We start from the raw sequence: 23981 nt of genomic DNA, 5'->3' as shown, positions 1-23981 counted from the left end.
CAAAGGAAGAGCAAATGGCAAATAAAGCCCTAGACAAAGTGAAGTGGAAGTCTCCCTCAGACACTTACTAGTTGGGGGAGCTTGGGCAAGTCTCACATTCAGTTTCACCACCGGAAAAATGGGGATAATTACATCTACTTCACAGAGCAGTCATGAGGCTCAAATGAAAGAATGTAGGTAACCAGATAGTAAAGCTATTAATATTACCAGCTGCTGTTATCCAACATGTCTATACCCTAGTCCCACCACACCTCCCACTCAAGGGGCATTGATTCCATCCCTTTTCCTGTGACCCTGATTCTAATATCTGTCAAGTCTATTGGCTCTTCAACTCCTTGCTTCCTCTCAGTTCTAAATCTGCCCAGCTTACCTTTACCTCCCCCCTTTCCATTCCACCCTCAGGCTGTCTGGACCTCACCATTTCCCATATCCCCTGTACCTCCTTCCCCCACTCCCAATTTTGTTATAGCAGACATCTGCATAGTGGTATGAAGTCTGCAAAGCACTTGGCATGTATTGTCTCATATAATCTTCAAAACAACCGTGAGGTAGGCGCTAATATTCTCCCGATTTTACAGATGAGGAAACTGAGGTACAAGTTAAGAAACTGGTCAGGAGTCACAGAACTAGAAGGTGTCTGAGGTGGGATTTGAACTCGGGTCTGCCTGACTCCAAATCTAGTGCCGTATCTACTGTATCACGTCCAACTCTTCCACCAAGCGCTCATAATGGGAAGTGAGCATTTTGGGGGGACTTGGTGAAAATTCACCCGAGAGCCCTGAGCAGCCCGCAGTCTGGGCGTAGCCGACTCCGTCAGGCTTCACTGGGTTGCCATGGTAGCAGGAGGACAGGACCGGGCGGGGCAAAGACCAGGTGGGGGCTGGCACCCTCGGAGGGCGGGGCCGGGAGGGACCCGCAGAGCATCTGGGGGCTGCGGCTGGGCGGGGCCTTGCCTACCTCCCAGGAGCATTTCCTGCAGCAGGCTGTCGATGCGAGCCATGCCGAAGAGTTTCAGGAACTGGATCTGCTCTATCATCTGCCAGGTGATGCTCTGTAGCGGGGGCAGGAGGAGAAGAAGGTCGCTGAAGCGGCCCCGCGAGTCGTACTGCCGGTCCGTGACGTAGTCCTCCAGGTTCACCTGCACCTGGAAGCGCATTCGCTTCACCTTCCCGGGATCGCTCAGGCCTTTGCAGTCTGGGAGAGGGAGAGAGAGGGGAGAAGGCGCAGTGTCAGGGCACCCGGGCGCCGCGCTCCCCGCCAGGCGAAAATCCTATGACAGCATCCCAGGATCGTAGAAAGTTCGCGCTGAGCGCCTCAGCTCATTGGGCACGTGCCCAAGCCCGGGGTCTGTCCCCTGTTACACCCTTGTGGCCTCACTGCCTCCACTCCTGGGCCCAATCAGACTTGGCACCGATCAACGAAGGGATACAGATACAAAGGGCAATCCTCATTGCCTAAAATTCTGGGCTCCACATTAGCAATGTCCAAGGCTGCCGCAGCCTTTTTTATGTGCAGCACAAAGACATCTCCAGCCCTCTTGCAATGCAGAAGAGGAGGGGAAGGAAAGGGAGGGGAGAGAAGGAAAGAAGGAGAGAAAAAAGGACGGAAGGAAAAAAAAGATAGGAAAGGGAAAAGGTAGGAAAGGAAGGTGGAAGGTTGAAAAGGAAAAAAGGAATGAAGAGAGGAAGGAAGGGAGGCAGTGAGGGAGGAAGGAAGAAAGGCACTGTGCCAAGTGCTTTACAAATGTTATTTCATTTGATATTCACAATAACCCCGGGAGGAAGGTGCTAGGATTATCTCTGTTTTGCAGTTGGGGAAACTGAGGCAGAGAGGTTTAAGTGACTAGCCCAGAGCCACACAGCTAGTAAGTATCTGAGGCTGGATTTAAACTCAAGTATTCCTGACTCCAGGCCTGGCGCTCTACCCTCCATGCCACATCAGCAGAGATTGCTAATTAAAGCCTCTATAGCAGGGGGTCTTAATCGGAGGCCTGTCAACTTAAAAAATACTGTGATGTGTATCACGGTATAACTTGTTTCCTTTGTAATGTGTGTAGTTTACGAATTTACAATTTACAATTATTTTGAGAAGGAGCCCAGTCAGCCAAAGGGTCCGTGGCACAATGAAGGTTAGAATTCCTCTAGAGAGAATGAGGCAGTCTGACAAGGCCCAGTTCCTGGATCTGCTTCCCTGTGTACATCAGTAAGCTGAGGCATTCACCCTTGGCAACAGTGTACCTTCCAAAAGTTTAAGAGGTTTAGCTGACATGGTGATTGTGAGTACAGAAGTTGGTCCTTCTCGTTGACCCAGAGGCCTCCAATTTTTAATCAGGAAGACCAGAGGTCAAATGGCCTCATACTCTTCCTAGCTTTGTGACCCTGGACAAGATGCTTAAGCTCTCCTCACATATAAAATGAAAGAGTTTAGATGTGATTGTCTTAGTGTTTCCTCCAGCTCTGAAGCCTGGATCCTGTGATTTCATCAGGTTAGAGAACTCTGGATGGGGACACTCTGTAAACTCACAGTCTGAGGTTTCTGAGGGCACTGAGGGATCAGATAATTTTCCCAGGGTTACAGTGTAGAGTTATGAATCAGAGGCAAGACTTGAAACCAAGGCTTCCTGATGCTAAAATTAGTCCTCTAGGCCCCAGACCTCTTCCACAATGTTGTTGTTGTCCAGCCAGGTCCCATTCTTAGTGACCCCATTTGGGATTTTCTTGGCTCTGGAGTGGTTTGTCATTTCCTTCTCCAGCTCATTAGACAGATGAGGAAACTGAGGCAAACAAGGTTAAGGGACTTTCCCAGGGTCACACAGCTAGTAAGTGTCTGAGGCCAGATTTGAACTCAGGAAGATGAGTCTTCCTGACTCCAGCCCCAGCACTCTCCACTAATCTACCTAGCTGCCCTCAATAAACCTCTTCCTCAATAAAGCTTGAAACACTGCCACTCCCCCCCCCCCATTCTAGTGTAGACACTTTCTTAGATTTGGAAGGAACTTTCAGTCATCTAGGTTACTCACCTACCTAATGTATGAATCCTGCCCAGTGACAGGTCACTCCTTACCTTATAAGACAGCCAGCCTATCACATGTTGAACAGTGTTTTTTGCTGTCAAACTCCCCCTGTAACTTCCATCCCAGTTGTGCTTGCCGGGGCCAAGTGAAAGGAGCCAAATCTCTCTTCCCACATTATAAGCACATCAGGTATTTGAAGACAGCTGTCTGATTTTTTTTGACATGGTTTCAAGTTCCCTAACCATCACTGCACCGAAGCAGAGACTTGGAGCTACTGGAACTGGTTGTAAGGTTCCCAAACCTTTCAGCTAGGTGATATGTAGATGGAGCACTGGACCTGGAGTCAGGAAGACCTGAGTTCAAATTTGGCCTTGGACATTCACTAGCTGTGTGACTCTGGGCAAGTCACCCAATTTCTGCTAGTCTCAGTTTCCTTCTTTGTAAAATGTGGATAATAACAGCACCTCCCTCCCAAGGTTGTTGTAGGATCAAGTGAGATAATATTTGTAAAGTGCTTAGCACAGTGCCTGGCACACAGTAGGCACTTAAATACATATTCCCTTCCCCTTCTTCTTTCTGTCGGTTGGCAAAAAGCATTGCGTAAGTACTTACTATGTGCCAGGCACTGTATTAGTACTGCTTGGGTGGGGAGCCACATCAATGTGCACAGAGGATTTTCCAGCAATTTTATATCAGAATGCTTTCCTTTTTCCTTCTCCCCACCTTTTTTTCTTCCCTTAGTTGGTTTCTCTTCCTTATCACCCCAACTTATTCCTATTCCTTCTTTCCTTCCTTCCTTCCTTCCTTCCTCCTTCCTTTCCTCTCTCCTCTCTTTCTTCTCTCGCTTTCGTTCCTCCCTCTTCTTTCTTTTCTTTTTTCTCTTTTTCTCTCTTTCTTCCTTCCTCCCTTCCTTTATTTCTTTCTTTCCTCCCTCCTCTCTCTTTCTTCCTACCTTCCTTCCTTCCTTTCCTCTCTCCTCTCTTTCTTCCCTCACTTTCTTTCCTCCCTGTTCTTTCTCTCTTTCTGTTTCTTTCTTCCTCCCTCCCTTCCTTTATTTCTTTCCTCCCTCCTCTCTCTCTCTTTCTTCCTTCCTTCCTTCCTTTCTTCCTTCATTCCTTTCTTCCTTCCTTTCCTTTCTCCTTTCTTTCTTCTCTCTCTTTCTTTCCTCCCTCTTCTTTTTTTCTTCTTTTTCTTTTTTCTCTCTTTCTTTCTTTCTCCCTCCCTTCCTTCATGTTTTTCTTTCCTCCCTCCTCTCCCTTTCTTTCTTCCTTCCTCTTTCCTTCTCCTCCTCTTCTTTCTTTCCTTTTTTCTTTCTTTCGTTCTTTCATTTCCATGCATAGCCAGAGTCAGAGACTTTGAGTTCTCTTACCTGGATCAAAGAATATGATAGCTTTAAGACAAGCGTATTCGTTGTCATCAATTTGGATTTCCCTCAGGGGCTTGACCAGCTCGTCCAGTATTCTTATAGCAACCCGAGCAATTTCCATTTCTGGGCAGTGCATAGGAATAATGAAATCGTTTCCTGGGGAGGAGTGAGAACAGCTGTATCATCTGCAGGCTATAGAAGCAACTGCATTGGACTCTGCCAACGGGTACACCTGACATGAAAGCCTATATACAGAGAATGGAACACAAGAAACTGACCTTTAGTGTATCTACAAGGAGATATACTAAATCTCTTCCAGAGTGGGGCCTGGGAGAGAACCTTGTAGGATAATGAGCTTGTAAGAAAATGACCACTTGACCCAAGATCTTTTTTAAATAAACAGACCTTTTGGCATTTAAGTAATGATCTTTTGGTACTGAAGCCTACTGTGGGGCAAACATCACGGATGTAGGCAGCCACTTCTTTTGGGTCCGTTTCACTCCTTTGTGGGTACATCCCCTCCTCTCCACACTTCTAATGATCTGGTCCTCTCTGCTACTAAACCCTACTCTCACGAAAGGTGTAGATAGATTCATTCATCTTAACATATAAATGGCTAATCAATCTAAAATTCAATTAAAATCTCAATCAAATTAATTCAATTAAAATTCAATCAAAAATCTCTTAAAGCCTATGGCCTACTTGTTAATCAAATCCAATCTTCTGATGGGAATTTGCATTTTAGTATAGGACTGAAGATGTAATATAGGGCAGCTATGTGGGCCAGTGCACAGAGTGCCAGGCCTGGAGTCAGAAGGACCTGAGTTCAAATTTGGCCTCAGATACTTCCTAGCTGTGTGACCCTGGGCAGGTCACTTAACCCTGTTTGCCTCAGTTTCCCAATCTGCCAAATGATCTGGAGAAGGAAATGGCAAACCACTCTAGTTATCTGCCAAGGAAACTGAAAAGGGGTCATGGAAAGTCAGACACAACTGAATAATGACAACCAAAAGGACAGAGGATTACTAGGAAGACAGTACAGTAGTAGTCAAGCTTAGGCAAAAATTTGAGGACTTGAAGAGGTATTTTAGGGCAAGGGGTCAGGAGTTGATAACTCTATTATAATATGATGCAGGTAGCTGCCTCTTTCACTTATGATTAAGGCTAACTCTCTGTAGTACTGATAAAGGAAAGAGCTTACATTTAACAAGTAAATTTGGTTTCCTTTAAATCCTAATTAAAATCCATCTTCTACAAGAAGCCTTTCCCAACCCCTCTTAATTCTAGTGCTTTCCCTCTGTTAACTATTTCCTATTTATCTTGTGTATAGCTTTTTTGTTGTCTCTCCCATTAGATTATAAGCTCCTTGAGGTCAGGGACTGTCTTTTGCCTCTATTTTGTAACACAATGCCTGGCACATTGTTGTTATTCCGACTCTTTGTGACCCCATTTTGGGAGTTTTCTTGGCAAAGATACTGGAATGGCTTGCCATTTCTTTCTCCAGTATGTCCCCATTTTACAGGTGAGGAACTGAGGCAAATGGGGGTTAAGGGACTTACCCAGGGTCACACAGCTAGTAAGTGTCTGAGGCCAGGTTTGGACTTAAGTCATCCTGACTCCAACCTCGGGTGCTCTATCCACGACACCACCCAGCTGCCCTCAACACATAGTGTCTAGCCTATGGTAGCTGTTTATCAGATATTTATTGATTGATTAGTAGAATCAGTCTAGGCAGGGAAAACCCTACTTGGACAATGTAATAACTCTTCCTGACAGCAGGTGGTGCTGTAGGATGTGCTCTGCTAACCTGATGAACCGGTGAATGGTTAGCTATTTTATTTTTCTCTTTTATTCCAATCTATCCTTTTCCCCTCTTTGTTGTTCTATATGCAGTTTAGTTCAGCACCAAAAATAAAAAACTCAAGAAAATCTCTTGAAGCCTGTGGGACTGGTTCATTTATTAAGTGCCATGAGGTTGGTTTCTTGTAAATGCCTCCTTATACACAGAGACACAGTAGTAGGCAGCTATTAACGGATTTGGCCAACGTTCATAAAGTACTAGTGGGATCCTTAGCATTAGAATGGGCTTTGCCAGGGAGCCCCAGGATTCCAGTCCACCCCCACAATCTCTCCTCTCTGCTTTTACGGTTGCCACTCTAGGTTGACCTCTCGTCACTTCTAGACATAACCTCCTGGCTGAATTCCCTTTCTCTAGCCCCTCCCCACTTCAATCCATCATCCTGTAGGTACCAAATGGATATATCCCTTAGAGCATGGCTCTGAGCACATCCCTCCCTTCTTCAAGAAGCTTTGAAAGCTGTCTACTGCCTGCCGGATAAAAAGCTTGATTGGTGTTTAAAGCCCCTCCCCAATTCGGCTTCAGACTTTCTAGGCTGACGTTACATTATTGTCGCATTATTGTGGTCCTGCTCGAATGGCCCAAAGGCTATTCCCTATCCAGCTCCCACCTTTCTCTCTTTGCACAGTCTATATTCTACCTCTTAGAATCCCTAGTTCCTTTCAAGTGTCTGTCCAAATGCCACCTCCTCCAACAAGAGGCTTTTCCTTATTCACCTTGTAGTTCCTTTATACCATCCCTGTAAAAACAAATACTTTCTATATACTTTGCATTTACTTATCTTGTATATATCATATATTGTCTTTAATGCCAATGATTCTGGGCATGTTGTGTATTACAACGCAATTTCCCTCCAGTATAATGCATCTCAAAGGATAAAGCATCTGGGCTGTTTTGTTGTTGGTCTCTGCACCATCAATATATGCACAATATACAATATATGCACAGATCAATAAATGCAAGATAATTTTGAGGAAGGACAGGGCTTTGAAAACTGGGAAGAGCAAGGAAGACATCATGGAATTGGAAGCATCTGAAAGATGATAAAGATTCTTATAGAATCACAGAATTGGAAGGACTTCAGAGGCCATCCACTTCAACCCATTCTTGAAGAAGAATCTCTCTTGAGCAAACTCAACAAGTGGGCATCCAGCCTTTGCATGAAGGGGAGAGAAATGATTATTTCTCTCTTGTATTAATAACCAACTATCGAATTAGGACAAAGATTTTTTCCCTCTTCTACTTCCTCATTCAGAAATCAGCCTCTGTAGTTTATTCAGGCAGCTTTTGAAGTACAAGGCTGATAATGAGAGGGAAAACTCAGATCTGTTCAAAAGGTAAAGAAATTTTAGTTTAGGATGGATTCTGGCCCATTGTGTTTTACTCAGACAGGTTTGGGAAAATGTGGATTCTCTCTTTTGTTTAGATTACAGTAAACAGGGTGATAGGGTATATATAAGTCTCTTTGACCAAGACTAAGTGATCAGAGTCACATCCCCCAGACCCTCATTAGAATTAGCCCACCTCTCATTATAATATTCACTTTCTCATTAATTATTAAACACTCAGAGTTGATTGCCACTCTCAGGAATACCCATTCTTCCCAGGGCATATAAGTGTGAGTGGGTTCCATGAGGGGAATTTGGTATTTAAGAGTGTAACTGATTCCTTTTATTAATTATATGCTAGCATGATTAATAAAATTATTAATTACCCAGAAACTAGGTCTCTCAACCTTTTTATATGTCACAAAGGTCTCCAAATTAGGAGGGAGCCTACTCCCTTGGGCAGGCCAATTCATTTTTGCATAGCAACAAGACATTTTCCCTGAGGTGGTTTATTTTTGGAGGGGAGGAGACAATCAGGGTTAAGTGACTTGTCCAGGGTCACACAGCAAGCCAAATTTGAACTCAGGTTCTCCTGACACCAGGGTCAGCTCTCTATCTACGGATTCACCTAGATGCCCCTAGATGAAGTTTTAATTTGCTTCTTTTCACTGGTTCCATTCATTCCTCCAGGGCTCCTCCTTCTACACTTTTGGGGCAACCAGAACAAATCTCTCTTCTAAAGGAAAGTCCATCAAATACTTGAAGATGACCATAGAATCTTAATGCTAGAGCTAGAAGGAACCTCAGAAGCTTTTACATCCAAACCCTCATTTTTCGATGAGGAAAGAGAATCTTGGGGAGGGTTAACTTACTTGCCTGAAGTCACAAAGGTAGTCAGCATCAGAGGCAGGTTTTGAACCCAGGTTACCCATGCTATTGCTACTCTCTCCACGTTGCCATTATGGCCCCCAAATGTTCCCTTCTTTCAGCTAAACATTCCCCTTTCAAACAGTCCCTTATGGCATGATCTCATGGCTCTTCACCATCCCCATCAACCTTCTCTGGATGTCCTTCCAAAAATGTTGAGTCCATAATGAAGCCCCATACTCCATTTGTGGGAAGGATGGAGCAGAATTGGTCCCTCTCTAGTCCTGGACACTGGACACTGCTTTGCTTGATTCACCCTAAGAATGCAGTGGCTGTTGTATCACTCCATTGACTTACGGTGACCTTGCAGTCCATTAGACCTCCTACCTCTCTTTGCAAATTATCTGCCTAATTCTGAGAGGCAGAGATGAGGAGGTAATATATTCCAAGCATAGGCTATGACTTATTAATGTCAAGTACTCCCTTCTTCTATAGAAGAAGAAACTTGGGCTTAGAGGAAGTGACTTGCCCAAGGTCACACAGAACCAAAGAGCTAGTATTCAAACCCAGGTCTTTTAGCTACAATCCAGTGTTCTTTCCATACTATCCTCTGTTTTCCTTCAAAAGACAGGTAGCATGATATACAGGAAAGAGAATTATACTTGGAGTGAAGAGATTTAAAGTCTTACCCCTGGTTCAAAGAAATTGAGGTCAGAAGTAGAAGATGGGGGAGACATGGTTAGACAACAGTTTGAAGAAGATCTGGGGGTCTTAGTGGTCTGCAAACTCAATATGAGTCAAGAGTATGATTGTCCAAAAAGTTAGTGCAATCTTAGAAGGCTTTAAAGAATAAGGAGATGGTCCTCCCATCTTTTGTCCTAGTCAGCCCACAGCTGGAACATTGTGTTCAGTTCTGGGCATCATAGTTTAGGAAGGATATTGATAAATTGGAGAGTGTTTAGAGGTGAGTGACAAAGCTGGTGGAAGGCCTTGAGTCTATACTATGTGAAGACTGCTTGAAGGAACTTGGTGTGAGGCAAAGACCACTGAATCGGGACCCCTGTTTGAACCCTGGCTCGGCCTCTTGGCCCTTATGTGACCGTCAGTGGGTCACTTAACTCTCAGAGGCTCAGTTTCTTCATATGTAAAAGGCGGGGGTTAGACCAGTTGACCTCTAAGGTCCTTTCCAGCTTCAGAACGATGATCCTATGATCGATGGCTAGTGTGGAAAAGAGAAGATTGAGGAGAGAAATGAGAGCTGTATTTGAATGGCTAATACATGGAGGAGGGAATTGGCATGTTCTGTTTGTCTCTAAAGAGAGGAAACTGGAGCACTGGGGGAAAGTTGCAAAGAGACAAATTTAGGCTCAAGGTCAGGGGAAACTTCCTAGCAATTAGAGCTATCCAAAAATGGAACAGGGTGCCTCAGGATGCAATGGGTTCTCCCTCCCTCAGGTTCTTTAGGCAGAGGCTAAATGACCACTTGTCAAATATATTTGTTGTAGGGGTTCTTATTTGGGGTGTGGGTTGGACTGTGTTCCCTTCCAAGTCTAAAATTGTGGGATTCTGTGACTCCTACTACCTACCTACACACACACACACACACACACACACACATACATGCACACGCGCACACACTCATGCACACCCCTCTAGTCACATCTGCCTTTGAATCTTTGGTTATCTCATCCACCAGAAATACCTTATTCCCTTTTTTCTTTCAATTGAAATGCCTCCCCCCGCCTCCCGCCCACCCCCATCCATCAAGGCCCAGGCTAGGTCCTATCTCTCCTCCACATAGTTTGTCCTAGCTACTCCAGACTATAAAACTGGTCTTACCTACTGGCTATTCCAGACCATAACACCAGCCTGGCTACTCCTAACCATATCACTGGCCTTATCTACTGGATCCTCCTAACCACAGATCCCTGGCCAGACTAATTAACCCTCTTTTCAGTACTGGAGGTGGTGGTGCGGCTCAAGGCCAATAAAGGACTTAAGATGGAAGCTGGAGCAGAGTAAGAGGAGGGAAACTTGAAATGTTATTCTTTTTACCTAAAAGCAGGAAATCTGTGTAGGGAATAGATCGTTTGGCAACTCCAAGAAGAAGGTGTTCTCCAGCATGGGCTCTTAATAATGCCACCTGCATGTCACACATGAGAGAGAAAAGAATTGGTTACCTTTGAGATTTAGGCCAATCTCCAGATCAAAGAACTAAGTGCATTGATTCAGTCAGATCTGAACTCCTTAATCAGTCTTAGAATGTTAATTAACTTGCTCCCATTTACAGGAATCCAAGGCCCAGAGAAAGGTAACTTCTTCATTTTCCTACAGGTCTAGGCAGAAGCAGGACTAGAAGCCAGGGTGCTTTTCCCCTTTGTTTTCCTCTCTTCTGAATCATGCCGCCTCTCCTTTAGCTAGAAAGCCAAAGATTCCTTTGGAGTTGGAATGAGACCGTCCAGTTCAGCCCTTTCATTTTACAGGTGAAAAACCGAAACTTAGACAGGGGACCCAGCTTGTTTAAGGTCACACTAGTTCAGGGTAGGGCTAGGACCAGAACGCAAGGATTCTTGTACTGTATTCTTTTTTTTTTTGAGGGGGTAAAAGTAAGGCAATTGGGGTTAAGTGACTTGCCCAAGGTCACACAGCTAGTAATTGTCAAGTGTCTGAGACCAGATTTGAACTCAAGTCCTCCTGACTCCAGGGCCGGTGCTGTATTCGCTGTGCCATCTAGCTGCCCTTAGTATTCTTTTTAGCTTCTAAAAAAGAAGAGTTTTATTTTTGTCTTTTGTTTTCAATGTTATAATCATTTCCCACTATCACCTCTCCTCCTCCACCCACATTCAACCTTCTAAAGAAAAGTGGAAAGAATCTAAGACCCAAGGAAAAGGAGTCCTATCTAAATAGCACTGGCAAACCCTGTACATCTGTCAGATTCTCTCTCTTTTTGGAGGGCAGGAGGGAAATGTGTTTCATCATCTTTGCTCTCGGACCAAGATAGAACGGTGAAAGTGAATACTTAAGAGTAACTCAGGCTTAGCACAGTATTGACATACAGTAAGCACCTACTAAATGCTTGTTGACTTGCCTCAACTAAATTTGAGTTTGGTAGCATATTCCTGTTGGTTTTTGTTAACATTATTATAGACATTGTGCGTTATTTATGCGGCATAATATTACATATTATAGACATTATTCTCTTGGTTCTATTTTCTCTGTTGTATGTCAGTTCATACAAGTCTTCTCTTGGCAGCTAGGTGGCGAGCATCAGGTCTGGAGCAAGGAAGACCTGAGTTCAAATTTGACATCAGACGCTTACTGGCTGTGCAATTCTGGCAAATTATTTCATCTGTTTGCCTCAGTTTTCTCATCTGTAAAATGGGGGTGATAATAGCCCCTACCTCTAAGGGTTGTTGTGAAAGTCAAATGAGAAAATATTGTAAAGTGCTTAGCACAGTTCCTGGTCCATAGTAAGAGCTACATACATGTTAGTTGTATTATTATTATTAATTATTCTCCTTAATTGATACTTTTCCATTATTTCTCTTGAAATTCAACACCTTTTATTTCCACTTTCCCCATGAAATTTGTTATTTAGTTTAGTTCTAGGAAATAACTCCTTAGAATTTTAATTGGCGTAGCGCTGAGCCTGTAAACTAATTCAAATAATATTGTCATTTTTATTATATTGATTCAGCCCAACCACAAACAATGACTTATTTGTCTTTCTTTATTGCTGTAAAGAATGATTTCTATTTGAATTTCTATAACTCCTGTATGTGTCTCAGTAGTTTCAATTCAGATATTTTATGGAGTTGTTTCAAATGTTATATCTCTTTTTATCATTTTCTCCTGGGTTTTGTTGGTAGTGAATGGAAATTCTGGGTTTTTTATAGACTCATTTAATATTCTGCTTCTTTGCTGAAGCTGGTGATCATCTTGGTTTGTTTCTTTACTGATTCTATGGGGTTTTCGGAGCTTCTTTCTGTTTGTCACATTTCCCATCTCCACACCGTTACACTAGCTGTTCCCCATATCAGGAATGCACTCCTTCCTCATCTCCAACTGATCTACAATGTCAGTTTCACTATTTGCATCCAACCCTTCTCTGTTCTGATATTGCCTCCGCCCTGGTGCAGGCTCCCATCACCTCACCTATGGTGCAGTAGCTTACTGGCATCTCCCTGCCACTCAGCTATCAAACATCTTCCTAAAGCAAGTCTGACCATTTTACCCCCTACTCAATAAACTCCAGTGGCTCCTATGATCAAATATAAAATACTATTTGTTGTTCAGGTACTTCATAAGATGCTTCCCCCTCACCCCTTTCTGATCTTGTTACGCATTATACACACACACACACACACACACACACACGTACACACACATGTACATATACATATGTACACACACACATACGCTTCACCTCCTTTCCATCCCCACCCCCACCCCATGTACTATGAAATCTAGTGACACTGGTTTTCTTGTTTTTTTCTCAAAGTAGACACTCCATCTCTCTGCTCCAGGTATTTTCTCTAACTGTCCTCATTGCCTGGAATGCTCTCCCTCTTCATCTCCTTCTCCTCCTGGAGGCTTCCCTGGCTTTCTTCAAGAATTCAGGTAAAATCCCACCTTTCATTGAAGCTTTTCCCCATCTCTCTTAATTCTAGTGCTTTCCCTTTGTTGCTAATTTCCCATTTATCCTGTATATAGCTTGTCCATACATAGTTGTTTGCATATTGTCTGTTCCATTAGACATTAAGCTCCTTGAGGGCAGGGACTGACTTTTACCCCTTTTTGTATCCCCAGTGCTTAGTATGGTGCCTTACACATAGTAGGTGATTAATAAAAGTTTATTGACACCATCTATATGATGCCTTTCCTAATCCCCCCAATTGTTAGTTCCCTCCCTCCCTAACTACCCTATATTTAGTCTCTTTATATTCATCCTATTTATGCATATGTATTTATATACATGCACATATGTATTTATTATCTCAATTAAAATATAAGTTCCTCAAAAGTAGGGTATAGTTTTTACTTAAATTTTTCTCTGTAATACCTGCCATATGCATACTAGGCACTTAATAAATGCTTGTTAAAGTTGTGGTATATGAAGGTAATGGAATACTATGTGCTATAAGAAATGGGGATGATACAGACTTCATAACAACCTGGAAAAACCTACACGACATAATGCTGAGTGAGCGGAGCAGAGCCAGGTGAACATTATACACAACCACGGATGTATGGATTCTGTGAGGACCAACCCTGACAGACTTCACTCTTCTCAGCAACACAAGGTACAAAGACAACTCCAAAGGATTCATGATGGAGAATGCTATCTACATCCAGAGAAAGAACTATGAAGTATGAATGCATATTGAGGCACACTTCATGCTAGCCTCCCCCCTTTTTTTTCCTTTTCTCTCTTTTGTTTTTGTCTTTGGGGTTTATTTTTTGGTCCTGTTTCTTCTTTCGCATGATTCATTTCATTGATCACAGTTCTTCTAGATAACTTGACTAGTGTGTAAATTAATTCGATGTGAAGTTATACATGGAAACTATATGGGATTCCATGCCATCTGGGGGAGGGAGGGGGGAGGGAGGGAAGAAAATCTGGAACTCAAAATTATGTAGAACCGAATGTTGTAAACTAAAATTAAAGTTTTTAAAAAAAAACAAACAAAAAAATGCTTGTTAATTGATTGATAAATGATCAGGCATTTGCAAATAGGGGTACTTTTATCTTCTCCCTATTGATATTTATACCTTTAATTTCTCTCTTGTATTACTATGAGAGGTTGGCAAAGATGACATGAGATAGAAATTATCAGTGTTGGAGGGGCTTCAGGAAGCCAAACATATTAATACATTAGTGATGGAGCTGTGAATTGGTCAGACCATTCTGGAAAGCAACTTTTAGCTTTTAGTCTATATCTTTTGACCTAGAGGTCCCACAGCTTAGTATATGCTCCAAGGAAGCCAAAGGTAGGAAGAAATATCCCGTTTATATATTATAGCACTTTTCATGCTATCGAAGAACTGGAAATGAAGTTTTTGTTGTTGAGTTGTTTCAGTTGTGTCTGACTCTTTGTGACCCCACTGGGGTTTTCTTGGCAAAGATCCTGAACTGGTTTGCCATTTTCTTCTCCAGCTCATTTTCAGATGAGGAAACTGAGGCAAACAGGGTGAAGTGACTTGCCCAGGGTCACACAGCTAGGACATGTCTAAGGCTGGATTTGAGCTCAGGTCTTCCTGACTTCACTGGCACTATCTACTGGGCCGCTTAGCTGGGTTGGCTATCAGGACCATATTTGTTCCATAAAAGAAGTTTGATAGAATGCCTTCTTTCTCAATTATTGAGCACAATTTTTGTAGCATAACTATTTACTGCTTTTAAAATGTTTGATAGAATTCTACTGTAAATCCAACTGAACCAACTTTTTTTTCCCTCCCTGATATTGTGAGATTGGGTTAAGATCTCTTGCTCTTGTTCTGTTAGTTTGAGAAGATTTTTATTTTTGTGGATGTTCGTCCATTTTGTCCTTTAAGTTCACTTTTCTGGCACATAATTGTACAGAGTAGTTTCTGATAGTCATTTTTAATTTCCTCTCTTCTCATTGTGAGTTTATCTGGTTTATCTTTTATTTCGTTAACTTTGTTTTTTTAAATCAAATTAATATTTAAACATAATTATTGGTTTTGAAGAACAAAATAGTTTGTTTTATATATCCCTTTCATGATCTTTTTATTCTTCATTTTTCTAATCTCCTCTAATTTTTGAGATTTCTTCTTTATACATATTTTTGGTTTATTTTGTTTTCCATTTTCTTAAAGGTGCCTCCTCATTCCTCCAATTTTCCATTTTACTAATATAAATATTTTTAAATTTTCTCTAAAGACTGCTTTGCAACCCATTTATGGACATCCCATAAATTTTGGTATAATATCTTGTTATCATTCTCTTTAGAATAACTATTGTTTCAATGTTTTATTCTTTGACCCATTCATTATTTAATATGCTATTACTTAGTCTATTTTTTCTTTATTAAGTATAATTTTATTATACTTTTTTATTTGAAAAGTATATATTTATTATCACTAACCTTTTATATTTATTTTTTATTTCTTTATGCCTTAACACGTCATCAATTTTTGTAAAGTTACCCTCTGATTCTAATAAATATTATGTTCTTTAATGTGCTAATTCACAAATAACTAAAGGTCTCAAAAGGTCTGTTCATCTCTTGTGTTTTTCTTAAACTTTTTGTTAGACTTATCCAGTTCAGAAAAGGAATATTAAAGTCTCCTGCAATTATGATGTTGCCATCAATGCCTTTTTGCGATTCAACTAGGTTTTACTTTAAAATTTTACAAGCTATGCCATTTGTTGCATGTATTAAAATTATCTTTTGTTTTTACATCACCTAAATTTCCCTCTGTAAGTCTCTCCAACCCCATCAGACAGCTATCCTTTATGAGACAGATTTTCTTTAATAGAAAAAGAGGAAGAAGAGAAAAAGCATCACCCAAACCAATCAAAACATCAAAAATCTAACAATATTGTTGAATATCTATTTAATACTAATATTTCATTGTCTGTGGTGCCTTCAAGCAAAATGTAGTTTCCTTGCTTAGCTCTCTTGATATTATCCACCCCTCTCTCTTTTTTTATTGCCTTATCTTTTGAATTGTCTATGACTGCAATTTCTTCCTGTTTGGAGTTGCCTTGAAGGATGATAGATTTTGCCCAGACACTTTAATTTTGTAGTGGTATGGATGTTTTAAATGCGTTTTTTTTTGTATTCAAGAGTTTACTTTGTGTTGTTGTTGCCATTTTTCCAATCACCTTCTTTTCTTCTGGGGACGTTTAATCCATCCCTGTTTAGAGTTATAATTGTTATGTTTGTGTTTTTGTCCATTAAGTTATTTTATGTCAATTGCTCCACCCCAAGGGCCCCTTTAAAATGAGCACTTAGTTTCTGTGGTTTGGTTTGCTTACACTAATCTGGTCCCTGTGTCCTAAAGCAGATTTCTGCCCTCCAACCTAGCCAATTCTCGATTTGACCTCATTCTAAACTACTGAAGTTTATGTTGATTGATATTTTATTTTTTAATTTAATTCAAATATTTATTAAGCATCTATTTGCAAGGCACTATGCTAGACCTTGGAGATAGAAAGAAAAACATGAAAAATAGCTCTTATCCTCAAGAAGTTTTTATTCTTACATCTAGCCTCTTGCTCCTGCATATTCCCGTCAGGCTACCTGGCCACCAGGGCCTAGCTATAAGGCTTCTTGCCATCTGCCTACTTTTTGCTTATTAGAATACAACAACTGGAGGGCAGGGACTATCTTTCTTTTTGTTTTCATCTGTATATCTAGGTCTTAGAACAGTACCCGGCACATAGTAAATGCTCAAGAAATGTCTGTTACCTACTTACCTATCCTTCTCACCATGCCCTTTGCTCAAGATTGGCCATGACATTTCTTGAAGAGTTCAACTTTGGATTTTTCTCTGTGGGTGATGCCCTCTGTATACAAATGATTTAAAATTTGCCTTCCTTCCATTACTTTTTTAAAAATAATTTTACCATTACTTCTGGGAGATTTTCCTGAATTATTTTCTTATCTATGATATTCATGCTTTTAATATCATTGTATTTGTTGTCTGGGATAGTGGTGTCAAACTGAAATAGAAACAGATCCCTAGAGGCTACATGTTGACTTAGAAAATTAACATTATGTTATATTGTATTTTAATTTTTTTAATTCCCTAATTACATTTTAATCTGGTCTGAGTTTTGAGGGCCACAATTTGACACCTCTGGTCTGGGACACCTTCAATTCCAACATTATTTCTTCCCATCCCATCTTACACAGTTTCCATGGCTTGTAGAGTTTTCATATGTTCTAATTTTGTCTCCTTTTCATTTTTTTCAGTTAATTTTTCTTCTATCTCTATGTTTTTCATATTGAAAATCTGTAATAGAATCCATTATTAAGGGAATTTTTTCTCCATCATCTCTTCTAAGTTTTCAATTCTCTTGCTTGTTTTTATTAACATGAGACTTCTAGTTACTGTACTAATTTCACCCTTTTTTTTTGTTTAATTCTTCTCTTGGTCTTCTCCACCATTCTAGAGCTTCTTACCATTGCTGCATTGTCCTTTCTGGTGGTCTGGAAAAATTTATCAGAGAACTTTGCCCTTCAGGGATTTTTCTAGACTTTTTCCTTCTTGTACCACTTCTTTTTGCAACTGTTTACTCATTTCTCCTACTTCATCAATCTCTGTGTTCTTTTTATTTTTATTTTTATTTTGGTAATGCCCTTCCTTTGTTCAACCTTTTTATTATAAGCCTCCGTCCCTTTTTCTGTTAGCTATAATAGGAACAGACATCATCACCGATTCCTTATTTTTTCTATGTTGTTGTTTAGTCATTTCAGTCATGTCTGACTCTTTATGACCCCATTTGGGGTTTTCTTGGCAAAGATACTGGAGTGGTTTGCCATATTCTTCTCCAGCTAATTTTACAGATGAAGAAACTGAGGCAAACAGGGTGAAGCGACTTGCCCATGGTCACACAACTAGTAAGTGTCTGAGGCTGGATTTGAACTCAGGAAGATGAGTCTCCCTGACTCCAGGCCGGGCACACTGTCCTCTGTGTCACCTAGTTGCTCCATTTTTTTGAGCTGTTTTTTTTTTGTTTTTTTTTTTTTTTTGTTTTTTTTTTTTTTTTTGTGTAGGGCCTAGGATTAGGGTACTTGGGGAATGTTAAACTGAGGTCTAAGTGTTAACAGGTAACTGTCTTTCCACTCAGTTTTCATCTCTAGCCTGGGCCTGGAGTTCTGCACAAGGCTGTCTGTGATTTCAGGGGAAGGAACAAATATTTATTAAGCACCTCCTGTATACCAGGCACTTTACAAATATTATCTTGTTTGATCCTCACAACAACCCTGAGAGGTAATTCCCATTTTACAGATGGGGAAACTGAAGCTATAGAACTTTGCCTTTCTGACCCCTGCCCAACTGATGTCCCGGGGATGTAACGGCGCTCGGGTGAGGTGAGGTGTATGAAATCATATCGAATTAACATCCTTATTGCTACTACCTGGTCATCCAGCGGGAGCTCCCAGAACACTGGGATGTATTTGGCCCATTCCACCAGGATCAACAGCTGCTGCTTCATGGACTCACACACGTCGCTGATGGTGGCCACTTTTTTCGTGGCCACATCGGTCCCATTCGTGGGGTTTATGGAGGAGTGCTGCGAGGCAAAGCAGAAAGGCAAAGGCTGTCATTGAGCCCTCTGTCCTGAAGAGGGCGCTTAAAGCTAGCAAAGTCCCTGTACCAGCAAGACGAGGGAGAGTTTTGATTTTAAATGAAAATATACAATGAAACCATTATCAGATGGCCAAGATGGAACCTTAGAGATTATCTAGTTCAGGGATTCTTAACTAGGGTCCATGATCTTGGTTTGTTTTTTTTGTTTGTTTTTAAACATTTTGACACTTGTATCTGAGTGGTTTCCTTTGCAATCTTGAGTGTTTTAATTTTATGCATTAAAGACGTAATTCTGAGAGGGATCCTCAGGCTTCCCTAGACTGCCAGAGCTGGGCCATGACAAAACCAAAGCTTAAGAACCCCTTGACTGGGCCAACCCTCCCCTTTTACCTATGGGGAAACTGAGGCTTCCCCTCCCTTCCCCACACACACACCATCCTTCAGGCTTGAGAGAAATAGTTACTTGCTAGAAATATTGTTTCTATTACATTTATGCCTCAGATATCAAAGTTTAACGACTCCTAGCCCATAAATGGAGAACTGGAAAAGACTTCAAAGATCATTTAGTCTCATCCCTCCCATTTCACAGATGAGGAATCTGAGGCCAAGAAAGACCAAATGATTTGCTAAAAGTTATACAGGTAGTGCCGGAGAAGGACACACGAACATTCTCTGTATCAGTATCGGGTCCAGGACCAAGGCACAGCAACGGTGGGAAAAGACCAGTTGGGGCAAGAGAGAAAGTGCTGAACTGGGAGTTAGGAGACCTGAATTCTAGTTTCTTACATTGCTTTTGGCTAAGTCTCTGCTTCTCTCCGAGACTCAGTCTCTTATTCTGTAAAATGTGGGAGCTGGATTGAATGACTCAAGTGCATTAAAAAAACATGTTCTATTGGTTCTTGGGCTTCCTCTATTCTGTGTCTACTGTGAGTGTCTACTCTGTTTCTTTTTGTGTTTCTCTGTATCTCTGTCCCTCTGTTTCTGTGTCTCTGTCTCTATCCCTCTCTGTTTCTCTGTGTCTCTCTGGGTGTCTACTCTGTTTCTCTGTGTATCTCTTCCTCCATATCTCTCTGTGTCTCTGTCTCTATCTCTGTTTCTCTGTGTCTTTCTGGGTGTCTATTCTGTTTCTTTTTGTGTCTCTTTCTCTGTATCTCTCTGTGTCTGTCTCTATCTCTCTCTGTTTCTCTGTGTCTTTCTGGGTGTCTATTCTATTTCTTTTTGTGTCTCTTTCTCTGTATCTTTCTGTGTCTCTCTCTTTCTATATTTATCCTTCTCTCTCTCTGTCTCTCTCTGTCTCTCTCTCTGTCTCTCTCTCTCTCTCTCTCTCTCTCTCTGTCTGTCTCTCTCTCTCTCTCTGTCTCTCCGGGTGTCTACTCTGTTTCTCTGTGTGTCTCTTTGCATCTCTGCCCCTCTGTGTGTGTCTGTCTCTGTGTTTCTGTCTCTATCCCTCTCTCTCTCTCTCTGTGTCACTCTGTCTCTGTATGTGTGTCCAATCTTTGGCTGGAAGACCAGAGACCATGTAACACAAGCAGACAATTACTACTTGAAAGAGCTCTGAAAGGCCATTCATTTGTGGTTAGCAGCCTGGCCACTCTGTGCTCTGGGGAAGCCGTACGAGCCGAACAGAGCCAAGCCCCCCTCAACCCGCAGGCAGACCTCCCAGATCAACTTGTGGTCTTCCTGTAAAACAAGGGGGAATGGGAACGAGCTTAGGCCTCTATCCCCTCGCTGCCAAAGAAGCAATTTGTTGGTGTTGACAAGGCACAATTGTCATACAGGGTCCTTGTGACTCTCTCTATATTTTGTGTACACATTTGGTGTACCTAGCCACCCAGAGCTGTACACCCTAGCGAACCTTCAACTTCTGGATGGCACCAAAAGGAACTAGACAAAAAAGTAAAGTAATGACCATTTAAGGCTCACAAAATGCTTGCCTCTCAGTACCTCACTGTTATAGCAAGTGGCATTTTATTCCCGTATTACATAAGGGGAAAACTGAGGTTCTAAAAATGAAATAATGTGCCCAGGGTTGCACAGAGTTTTTTCTTCCCTCTTTTTAAAAAAAATAATTTTTAGTTTTCAACATTCAGTTCCACAAGCTTTTGAGTTTTAAATTTTCTCCCCCTTCCTCCCCTTCCTCCTCCCCAAGATGGTCTGCAATCTGATATAGGCTCTACATAGACATTCATATTAAACATGTTTTCACATTGGTCATGTTGTAAAGAAGCATTAGAACCAATGGAGGGAACCATGAGAAAGAAGAAACAAAACAAAACAAAAAAAAAAAGAGAGCAAACAGTCTGCTTCGATCTGCGTTCAGACTCCATAATTCCTTCTCTGGATGTGGATGGCATTTTCCATCATGAGCCTTTTGGAGTTGTCTTAGAACCTTTGCAGAGAGTTTTAGAACTAGGATTCAAACTTCAATGTCTCTTGATTCTGAATCCAATACACCTTCCTTTAAATCATGCTGATGGTAATCTACCAACTGCTTCATTATGAGGCTGTCACCCATTTCCTGAACCTGGGCCTGGAATTCCTTGGATGGACCTTACCTATTGGTGGACCAGGTGTTATGTGTGTGATGTATAGGGTGAGGAACTCTCTCTTGGGGATCCACAGAATGATGATTCCACCACACTGACTAAAATTCAACATTAGAGAGTCATTCCTTTGGGTGTTTATCTCCCAAAGATGCCCATTTCAGCAGTAAATGCCACTCAGTAAATAAATGTGTTATTAGCTATTTACCATCAGATATGAGGAAATTTATTGCTCTTCTCTACCTGAGGGTAGGGCCCTGAGGGAATGGAAATTTTTGTGGGTAATCAGGATATAGAGAGTAATATTTGAACCACTTGGCACTTGGGCTGAGTCAATTGGAATACCATACTCTAGGGTTCAGGGCAGCTGGGAGCCAGGACATGGTACCTGGAATGAGGGGGATCTGATTACAGAAAGAGAAGGCCATAGTATGATGGAGCAAAAAGAGGGCTGGGTCAGTGTCTGCATAAGAACACAGTCCTGACACCTACTACCTTATGACCCTGGGCAAGTCATTCTACTTCTCTGGGCCTCAGTTTCCTCATCTGTAAAACAGGGATAGTATAAAAGTATAGTAGTATAAATAGGGATATTTATAATATATTACATACTATACATACTATAATATATTACATACATACTATTTACATAATATAGTATATAATAATATAATAGTATATATAGAGATAGATAATACTTGGTCTAGCTCCCCCACCTAAGAGTTGGAAAGAATTTTGTAAATTTTAAAATGCTCTAGAGATGTGAGTTTTTATCATTGCAAAATGGATCCAAAGAATGGTAGAGGGCTCTGACTAAAGATGTTAGCAATTACACTTCTTTCAGGCAATTGCACACTTTTTTGTATGTCAGTTGTCTATGTGTATGTCATGGCCCCCCACTAGACTGGGCAGGGTAAGGACCTTATCTAAACCTTTCTATTTCAGGAGATCCCTGCATACATTCTGCGGGCACTTGGTGAATGCTCACTGAACTGAATTGAAAGCCTGACTCTGGTGTTTAGACCTCATCCTATTGGCTGGAGCTATATGTCAATTCAAATCAACCCAACAAATGTTTAGTCAGTGCTTACTGTAGACCAGGCATTATTCTAGGCACTGAGGATACAAAGACAGAAATGAATTAGTTCCTGCCTTCAAAGAGCTTAGACTCTTCTGGGGTTGGGATGAGGGATGGAGATATAACATATATACAAATTAGTAAATACAAAGGAGTTTCAAAAGGGAGAGTATGCCAATAACCGGGAAGATCAGGAAAGGCCTGCTATAGGAGGGGGCTCAGGAATGGTTCTTTGAAGAAAGCTAAGGAATCTGAGAGGGGAATGTGCATTCCAGACATCAAACATCAAGATATGAAGCTTGGAAGGGGAAAGTCGTATGTGGGATATAACTAGTAGTCAGTTTTATTGTGATGATCAATATGTAAATGGATATGTACACATCCATGTACACATCCAGGATGTAACATGAAATACACCAGTAAAGGTGGTTATGTGGAAGGCAGATTTAACAGTTATGTATAGGACGAGTTAGGGCAGCCAGGTGGTGCCATAGTGGATAGAGTGCCAAACTTGAAGTCTGGAAGACTCATCTTCATGAGTTCAAATCTGGCCTCAGAAACTTAATGAGCTGTCTAGCCCTGGGCAAGTCACTTAACCCTGTTTGTCTCAGTTTTTTCATCTATAAAATGAAGGAAATGGCAAACCACTCCAATATATCTGCCAATAAAACCCCAAACAGAGTCATGAAATTTTGAAGTTATCACTGAAATGACTGGACAACAACAAGAACAGGATGAATTGGAGGTGGAAGACACTGGAGGCAGAGAAGGCAATTGGAAACTACTTCAGTGGTTCAAGAGAAGGATGATGGAGGCTTGAATTAGGTTGGAAGTGAAAGGGCCATCTGAATTAAGAGGCTGTGTGAGTAGAGGATTGTTGCAAATGTAGGATTGACCAGATTTGGCACCTGATTGGCGGTTGAGGAAGAACGAAGAGTTGAGGATGACCCCAAGGTTGTGAACCTCAGCAATTGGAAGGATAGTGGTGCCATTAGCAGAAATTTCAAATTTTGGATTTTGAAGGGAAATACAATGAGTTCTGTTTTGGACAGGATGGGTTTGAGATGCCTTGGGGGACGTATCCAAGCAAGATGTCTAGCAGGCTGTGGGACTAGAATTTGGGAAAAAGATGAAGGCTGGAGCTATAGACATGGGAGTCATCTGCATAGAGATAGCTGAGTCCATTTGAGTTGATAAGATTGCCAAAAGGGATTGCATAGAATCAAAGAGGAAAGAACCTTGGGGATGCCCACCTTTACTGGGCAAGAGGATGATAATGATACAGCAAAGGAGACTAATAAAGAATGGTCAGATAGGTAAGGAGGAGAACTATGGGAAGCCAAGGGAGGAGAGAGTGTCCAGGAGGAGGGTATAATCAAGAGTGTCAAAAACCTCAGAGAAGCTGACAAAGATGAGGACCAAGGAAAGGTCTAAAGTAGGTAGCAGATAATGGTAACATAGGAGAGAGAGGTTTCAGTTGAGTTGTTGGGCAAGAAGCCAGACTGCAAGGGATTGGGGAGTGAATGGGAGGTAAGAAAAGTATAGACAATTTTTCTTGGAAGTTTGACTAAGACAAGGAGAAGAGATATAGGATCATAGCTTGAGGGAATGGAAATGCCAAGTGAGTTTTAAAAAATTTTA

The 23981-nt window shown here is 41.5% G+C and overlaps 1 protein-coding gene across 1 annotated transcript in view; it reads right to left on the bottom strand.

Annotated features, from left to right (window-relative positions):
* Positions 1–23981, bottom strand: part of LOC118842891 (hepatocyte nuclear factor 4-beta-like) — a gene marked incomplete at its 5' end in the record, with an annotated part of 55011 nt that overhangs the window by 4615 nt on the left and 26415 nt on the right. Inside the window, 4 exon segments of the mRNA XM_036750196.1 lie at positions 958–1194; positions 4383–4535; positions 10488–10575; positions 18547–18702. Of these exon segments, the coding sequence (XP_036606091.1) occupies positions 958–1194; positions 4383–4535; positions 10488–10575; positions 18547–18702 (634 nt within the window).

The sequence above is a fragment of the Trichosurus vulpecula genome, chromosome 3 (assembly GCF_011100635.1).
Source record: "Trichosurus vulpecula isolate mTriVul1 chromosome 3, mTriVul1.pri, whole genome shotgun sequence".
NCBI classification, from domain to species: Eukaryota; Metazoa; Chordata; class Mammalia; order Diprotodontia; family Phalangeridae; genus Trichosurus; species Trichosurus vulpecula.
The sequence above is the reverse complement of the archived record's forward strand: the minus strand, read 5'-3'. Positions and strand labels throughout refer to the sequence as shown.